An 8,991-nucleotide genomic window follows, 5' to 3' on the forward strand; every position below is an offset into this window, starting at 1 on the left:
AGATCCAAAATCTTCGACTTGGACATATTAATTTTAAAGCCAGACACCTGGCCAAAACCTTCCAAAATCTCAACCACTGCTGGAAGCGACGGAACAGGATCCCTCAGAGTAAAGAGGATGTCATCCGCAAACAAAAGCAATTTGGTTTCAACGCCACCACAAGATATGCCCTGGACAGTTTGACACTGTCAGACCAATTGCGCCAAGGGTTCCATTGCTAACGCAAACAACATCGGGGAGAGCGCACACCCCTGTCTTGTTCCCCTACCCAGCTCAAAGCTATATGTATATCTCCCATTAATACTTAAGGCAGCAGGGGAGCAGAATATATTGCCTGCAACCATAATAGATTCTATTGGATGATTATAAAGCAAGCAGACCATGTGTATGAAGGTATCATTAATACAGAACCATTTTAAAATACAAAAAAGGTAGCCCCATTCAATTCTATTGAATGTTTTCTCCGAGTCCAGCAAAAATCCTACCAGGAGATCTTTGGAGGGGTTAGCACAAAATAATCTGGAGTTATCATTAGGTAAACCCGCTCCTAATTTCCATTTAACTGTAACTTGTTCCCGGTCATGCAGGTCTTTTGTTTTTATTCTCTCGGCTCACCTGGAAGATTTTTCAAGCGCCAGACTGATTCCGAGGCAGCAGGCAGGCAAAGCCCGCGTAAATGGCAGGGCCACTAGACACATCTACAAGAAAGAAGATTATCAAGGTAAAAACCTAATCTTTCTTTCTAGTGGTTCTGAACCATAGGGATGTACCAAAGCAGTCCCAAGAGTCTAGGGCGGGTCCATTGAGCTTGCCTTGAAAACAGAGGACTTAAAAATGGCATCCTTCCTGGCTACAAAACACTTTCACAAAGGTCAGATGCACACTGTCTGATGGTGTGATAAAAATCAAAGTGCAGATTTAAAATGTCAATTTTAAACGGAGGAAAAAGCCTCAGACAAGGGCCCTCCAACCTCCACAATGGTGGAATAACGGTGGTGAAGCGTTCACCTCACTGGCTAAAAAAACCTCCTTTGTATTAAAAAGACACTGCACTACTTCAAGATGTAATGAAAAATATATATGTATATACTGTATGATAGATGAACAATTCAGCTTATCTTAGTTGATCGGTACACCGACGGTGGCCAGTGTTTCACTATTCAGCTACCTCAGGGTGTAACATCTCCGATCAGAACTTTTAATCGGATACTAAGCGCGTCTCCTACATCGGATGTACCAGTTTGTAGTTTAATAAGCATCCAAATAACTTAAAAACAATCCACAAAGGGTGTACACAGTCACAAGTGACACACAGGATAAAAATCAAATGTATAAAATAAAGATGATGCAACACAGGCCATGTTGGGTCATTTTTATTTTGGTGTCTGCTTCTGCAGTTTCAGTCTGCATGGCTCTGGGGAAAAAAAAAAACCCTGGCTCAAGACTGTGTTGAATAAAACTCCCAGATACTCCAGGTGCTGGGTCAGCTCCAGCTGACACTTCTTGAAGCTGACAATCCATCCCCAAATCCTGGAGGAGTTGCACCACTCTTGAAATCGCCAGCTCATCTTCCTTCTTGGATGGAGCTCTGATGAGCCAGTTGTCACTTCACTTTTTAACCATGCCAGCTGCTGTTTTGTCTTCATTCCTACTATAACTTGCTGTGCCAATTAAAGGAGAGGGAAGCTGCACAAAGGAGTTCTCTTTTAGCAAGACAGAAGGGTAAAACGATGGCCATTTCAACGCAGTTGGGGTTTTAGTGCATAGACCATCCACCCTACTCACCAGTTCTTCTCCATCTATTTTCAAGTGATTTGGAGGTGACTTCAGCAGTGGAGCAGTATTTCAGTGACCAGACATCAGAATATTTTTTGGAAAAGTTACAGACACAATGTGCCAAGTGTGTTGAACTTAGGGGATAATATGTGGAATAACTTGTACGTTTCATGGCTCCACATCATCCCCTTCTTGGTTGGGCTGAGAACATTTCAGCACCCCCTCGTATATGGCATCCAAGGCCATTACAATGTAACTTCTAAAGATATCGCCTGCCAGGGAAAAATATTTGAGTATCTGACAAAATTCATGTAAACCAGTGGTCTCAAACTCGCGGCCCGCCAGGTACTATTTTGAGGCCCTCAGTATGTTTATCATAATCACAAAAGTAAAATAAAACCGTTTCTTGATCATATGTCTCTTTAGCTTATAAATCACAATATTATTATTAAGACTTAGCCAAAAGGAAAGATTTATAAACTACTGTATAAAGAATTTCCTCATGCAAAATTGTCATTTCTTTAATAAGACATTAATCCAAAATGTGGCCCTGCAAAGGGTTTGAGTTTGAGACCACTGATATAAACTGTTCTGTGCTCCCCTGGGATAATGGTATAGAAAACTGAATAAATAAATAATTTGGTCACTAGCAATTTGTAAAGTTTGAAAACATAAAATCTATCCCTGAAATCGACACACCCTAATACATCATAACCAAAACAAATTCAACCTAGGCAGGCTACTTAATGATAACCAAACTTGAGAAAGCTTCAAAAGTTCTGGAGGAGGTCAAAATATCAATCTTACAAAGAAATAAACCTGCTCTTAGTTTCCAAATTAGCACACAGTACTATAAGCGATGTATAAACCAGCTTAAAATTCAAATAATATTTCATTTATTTATGGTGAATAATCAGTTTTTTGGGGGGACAACCTTTTCACATATAAATTAAGTCTCTACCTGGGTATATCCCACAGAGTATGTGCACCAAAGCGCACTGTGAGTATTACCCAAAAACATCATTTATATTCACCTCAGTTTTTGTTATCTCTATAAAGTGCTGTGTGAATAGGAAACTTCAAATATTAAAAATCAAGTGTCACCTGTTCCCATATTTGTGTCAAAAAATGATGAATTCTCCACAAAATACAAAATCACAGCGAAACCAATGAACTTATCTAGAGATGTACACAGCTGTCCATATCTCATCAAAGGGGTGCGTGCCTTGGCTGACTGGCCTACAGAGTACCCCATCTCGTAACCTTCTGGAGCACAACTCGCTGATGGTAATTAATCACATCTCTAAGGGCTCCTTTTACTAAGCTGCAGATTAGTGCGCGCTACACAGAAAAACTAACGCCAGCTCAATGGAGGCGTTAGAGTCTAGCGCAGCTTAGTAAAAGGAGCCCTAAGTTGTGTGACATAAATAACTAAAATATTATTTGAATTTTAAGCTGGTTTATACAGCGCTTATGGTACTGTGTGCTAATTTGGAAACTAGGAGCGGGTTTACCTAATGATAACTCCAGATTATTTTGGAATATTTTATTTTGTGCTAACTTCTTCAAAGATCTCCTAGTAGCACTTTTGCTGGACACAGAAAAAGCATTCAATAGAATTGAATTGGGCTACCTTTTTTGTATTTTAAAATGGTTCTGTATTAATTATACTTCATGGTCCACTTGCTTTATGATAATCCAATAGATTATGGTTAATATCATGCTTTCAAAACAATTTCTATTGAACAGAGGAACCAAACAGTACACCTGGTGGAATTGTACACGACTATACAATGCGGATTTTGCACAGTCGCACAGAATTCCCCTTTTCTGCACAGAATCTCCTACCTCCTCAGTGGTGTTGCTTGAATGGGTCACGGCATCAGCATCGATTCTCATATGCTGCCTGTTACCCGGAAGCCTTTCCTCTGCTGCGGAGAGACTTCTGTGTTAGTTAACGGCAGGCAGTGCATGGGAATCAATGCTGCTGAGGCACTGAAGAGACAGAATCCCAGGAAGGGAGGAAGGAAGGAAAGAAAGATGCTGCATAGGGGGAGGGAAAGGAGGAAAGATGCTACATAGGAGAGAAGGGGAGGAAGGAAAGCTGCTGCACAAGGGGATGAGAGGGAAGGAAAGATGGTGCACGGGGATGGGAGGGGAGGAAAGATGCTTTACATGGAAGGGAAAGGAAGAATTGTTGAATATGGGGTGGAGGAGAGGAAGGGACAGATGCAACAAAGAGGTGGAAAGGGGTGAGGGAGAAATCCTGAATATGGTGGAGGAGAGGAGACATACATAGAGAAGGAAGAGAGAGAAATGTTGGACATAGGGTAGAGGGGATGGTGAGATGGGGCACAGGGAGAGAGAAAGAAATGTTTTACTTGATAATGGAGGAGAGGAAGAGAGAGATGCTGGAAGGATGGAAATAAAGAGATTTGACCCAGGATAGAAGGCTGAGAGAGAAATGGTGGACAGTGGGAAAAAAACAGAAAATGTTGAATATGGCAACGGGAGGGACAGATTGCTGCATGGGGAGAGGGACCAAGGGAGGGAGAGAGATATGTTGGACATGGGGGTGGATGAGAGGGAGGGGGGAGATACTCAGAAGATGGAGGGAGAGAAAGAGGGAGATATGTTGGATCCAGGAGCAGAAGGGAGTGATGGAGAGACGTCTGGCATTGGGGAGTGAGGGAAGAGAGTAGGAGAAATGCTAGAGTCTAGACCATGGGGGAGATTAGGGAAGAGAGAAAGGAAAGGCAGGTGTCAGACTACAAGGGAAGGAAGGAAGAGGGAGCAGACGCTGGACTATAAAGGGTGAAGGAAGAAAGACCCTGAAAATGATAGAGAAGGAGAGGTCAGGAGAGGGAAGGAAGGGGTGGTAAGGAAACAGATGAGAGGGCAGTTATTACAGAGGGTAGAAATATGGACATGGGGAGTACATTGAAAGGGAATGGAGGACTGAGTAGAGAATAAGATGGGGAATTGGAGAGAAGATGGGAATTTGGTAGCTGAAAAGAGGAAAAGAAAGGTAAGAGGCAGAAAAGAGCTAAACAGGAATGATTAATATGTCAGAGGTAGGTGTAGTGAGGGAATAGACAGGAGTGAGGGCAAAAAAGACAAATAGACAGCAACTGCTTAAAGGAGAATTAGCAGAAAAGAGAAACTGGAAGCAATATGATGGGAAAAGATGTCTAGACAACAAAGGTAGGAAAAAATCATTATATTTTGAATGTTTTAAATGGAATTATGGATATAATTAGCATAAATATTGTTTAAACTCTTTAAACTTGCAGAATTTGCTACTTTTGTGTGCAGAATTCCGCCAGGAATAAAACAAGGATGTCCACTCCCCCCCTACTGTTCAATTTAGCTCTCGAACCTCTAGCACTAGTAATTAGGGCAGACCCAGGAATAGGAGCGCACACTAACCCCCTCTTTTACTAATGCACAGCATGTTTTTTAGCGCTGACAGTGGCGGTAACTGCTCAAACGCTCATAGGAATTCTATGAGCATCGCAGCAATTGCCGGCACTAAAACCCATGCTATGCGTTAGTAAAAGAGGGGGTAAATCAGACACTTTTTAAACTATTGATATATGCAGATGACATACTACTTTTACCAATGTTAGGCAATTTTCCTTGCCATCAGTACTTCAGTGCATTGATTCAAGTACTTAGGCATTTAGTATTGCAATACCCTAGATCAAAGCATCAAAATTATTACAAATCATATTCTCAAAATGGTCAAGGAAAAATTGGAAAACTGGTACCCTGACATCTAAATTGGTAGGGCAGGACATAAGCCATAAAAGTGACATAAGCCCCCAGGGTTAACTATATTCTCAGCATCCCATCCTTCCTTCCTTTCAGTTTCTATAAAAAAGAAAAAAGAAAAAAGAAAAAAAGATGGTATCTTAAATTTATCTGGAAAAAAAGGTGTCATGAATAGCATTAGCCAAATTTAAATATACCAAGATCAAAGTGGTATTCTAGATTTCTTCTCATACTATTTAGCCTTTCAAGCATCACAGACTCTTAAATAGTATAATTCTAGATGACCCCTCCTCCCAGATGGCTTTCATTTGAACAACAATTAATCCATATCACCTTCAACTACCACCTACCATGTCTAAACTTTCTACTTAATGTGACTCATATAAAGTCCACCACCCACAGATTAAGAGATTATAAAGAGACTACATCTGCAGGAAGTATATCTGACCAATATTTCACTATGGTTTAAATCTAACTTTAAAAAAATGATAAATTTTACCTGAATTTGTCAACTTGGAAGAAAGCAGTATGGTCTATTTCAAATCTCCTCCAAAATGGTTCATTTATTCCTTTTCAGTCTCTCAAAAACACTTATAATTTACTCCAATTAAAATATTCCAACTCGTTACACAATACTGCAACAATTTCTAAAAATATAAATGTTGAATATAATCTCTGTTCTTCTAAATTCTTCTATTGGTGTCAGCCCCTAATGGTTTCTTTGAAACTTGCCCCCAAAATGTATAAACCTGCAATTATCTGACAACAAATCTTGTAAGCCTCTAGAAAATCACTGGGAACAAACTTTCAATATTCCTCAGGATATTGTATTCTGGAAGACTATAGGCAAAGATTGTGTGCATCCTTCTATGACAGTGGCTATCACATAATCTTCTTTCTTTATCCTTCATATTCATAAGGCCTACTGGACTCTTTCGGAATTAGCAAAACTCCCTAAGCATCCTTCCACAATGTACCCTCATCCCAATAAGCCAGGGGTGTCCAATGTCGGTCCTCGAGGGCCGCAGTCCAGTCGGGTTTTCAGGATTTCCCCAATGAATATGCATGAGATCTATTTGCATGCACTGCTTTCAATGCATATTCATTGGGGAAATCCTGAAAACCCGACTGGACTGCGGCCCCCGAGGACCGACATTGGACACCCCTGCAATAAGCATAAACTGCCCTCCCAATCTGCACTGACATCCCCCCCCAATCCTCTTCCCAAAAAGTATGATTCCCCCATAACTTTAAACCCCTTCCCGATGATGATGGTTGTGGTGGGGAGTTATGCCCATCAGCATTTACTAATTTCCCTGGTAGAATAGTGTCAGGACAGAAATGACCCCTCCTGGGTGCCTCTGCCGGCTCAAGTTCTAAATGGCAGTTCTATTCCCTAGTGGTAGTGTTACAGTACTATCACACTAGAATTCAAAGATGTCAAACAATGGCCAGTGTCAGAAGCATGTTCACTGGGAAGGATGGGCAATACCTATTGGGAGAGGTGAAAGTCTTGCTCATCACTGGGTTTTTGAACACGTTACTTTGCATTAACTGTATGGGCAGACAACTAGTACATTTACTGTGAGATAAGTGTCTGCCTTTTGCAAAACTTGCACACTGGGTAGGCAGTTTACAGGGAAAATATTATTATCAATAACTATATAACATTGCTTTTATTGAATCTGTGTGTTGATTTGTTATCCACCTAGAACTGTGAAGATAATATGGAATATAAACTTATTTTGTAAATACAAGTAAATAAAGAACCTCTCCTCTTGAGAAAAAAATCACCTTGTACATTAAAACACAAGTTTAATTTAGGTATTTTTGATGTGTACAATAAGACTAGGTACTCAAAATTAGCATGAAATCTAAATGAGTGCTCACTCTCTTATAGATTAATAGTTACTTTAAGCAGTTAAAATAAAGAGATTGATTAAAGTAGGTAGATCTCAGTTTAATTAGCAAAGTACCCTTATGTAATAGATATAAACAAGTAGAAATCCGATTACAAAAAGTTCATTCATTACTCCCTGAGAGATCTGACGATGACCCTTCACCATTATCAACAGATGAAAATCAATTCGCTTTGCTCTTCCCGACCCGATTTAGAGGCCGATCATGATGGCCAATGCAAGTATCATTCGGTAACAAGCGAACGTTTTGCCCACCAGCTTTCTTCAGCAACACACCAGAAAGCCTTTTAGAAAAGCAGAGCCAGGAAGGCAAGTACGAGGGAGGCCAATTTCACCGACACTGTCAGTTTACACACCTCGGCCAGCAGCCGCCACGAGTAATGCCTTTCACCAGACCCAAAAGCTTCAAGGCAACCCTACAGAATCTTGGCAGGTCTAGACCGTGGGAGCATCTTTTCCTACATCTAAGCTGCAGCCTAAAGAGACACCATCTGACCTGCTAGGGCCAAGCGAGCACTCACCGGGACAGCAGGGCCAGCTTCTGCTCCAGCATCGTCTCCACTTTCTGAGCCTGTTTGGAAAGCCAGTGGTCCACCCCGTGCCGTCGGTAGCAGTTCTCCAGCATCAAGCGGAAATCAGCCACGAAATCGCCGATTCCCTGGTAACGGCCGCAGACGAACTTCTCCTCCATCGCCAGCAGCCCACTGACGGCGCCCTCGCCCGCCTCCTCCGCCTGCAAAAACGGGGCGGTCAGGCCTCGGTGCTTCTCCTGCAGGAACTCGCAGAGAATCCGGTACGCCTGCCGCAGCTCCGGGCTCAGCTCCTGCTCCCAGCCCCGCTCCTTCTCCCCAGCCGCCGCCGCCGCCGCCTTCTCCTGCTGCCTCTGCCGTCGCCGTCCTCCTCGCGGGGGCCCCTCCTCGGTTCTGCTCTCAGAGGGCGCCTCGTCGGATCCTCCTGCCCCTCCTCCTGCTACTACACCTGTATCCATGGAGCCGCCGGGTCCTGGGACGCCCGCCCCCTCTCGCTGCCCTCACCTGGCGAGCGCGGCCCAGGCCCCGGCAAAGCGAAAGTCCCAGCTGTACTCGCGCAGCTCCGCCCCCCGCCCTGGGGGAAAGAGAGCAAGAAACTTCCCCCCCCCCTTTTTTTTTTTTTTTTGCTGTTTCGGCTGCCACGGCACCAGCAGCGTTAAAAGGGAGAGAGGAGCAATCACGCTGCGGCCGGGCTCCTCCGGGGAAGGCTTCCTTTCAACCTGTGCCTATATGTGTTGTGGTTTCTTTATTGTTTTTGGTGGGAGGGGTCCGGTGGCCACTGTCAGTGCGGAGAGTGGTCGGCCTCCTTCGCATCTGCTAATCCTCGTAATGAGCTCGAGCCGGACGCGTGCCGCCTTGGGAGTTGAGGCGGCCGGGGGAACGTTAAAAGGACGCAAAGCGCGTGCCCAGCAGGGGGCAAGTTTAGAGAGGGGCCTAGCCTTATAAACGACTGAAGAAATAAAACGGGCAAGAGGTTGTTTCTTGTATGCGCA

The 8,991-nt window shown here is 43.2% G+C and overlaps 1 protein-coding gene across 1 annotated transcript in view; it reads right to left on the reverse strand.

Annotated features, from left to right (window-relative positions):
- KIAA2026 (KIAA2026 ortholog) overlaps window positions 1-8,991 on the reverse strand; it is a 126,012-nt gene extending 117,021 nt beyond the window's left edge. The window contains exon 1 of the mRNA XM_033925788.1: window positions 7,991-8,991. Coding sequence (XP_033781679.1) covers window positions 7,991-8,457 — 467 coding nt within the window. The 5' untranslated portion in view covers window positions 8,458-8,991. The remainder of the gene's footprint in view (window positions 1-7,990) is intronic.

This window comes from Geotrypetes seraphini, chromosome 1, assembly GCF_902459505.1.
Source record: "Geotrypetes seraphini chromosome 1, aGeoSer1.1, whole genome shotgun sequence".
NCBI classification, from domain to species: domain Eukaryota; kingdom Metazoa; phylum Chordata; class Amphibia; order Gymnophiona; family Dermophiidae; genus Geotrypetes; species Geotrypetes seraphini.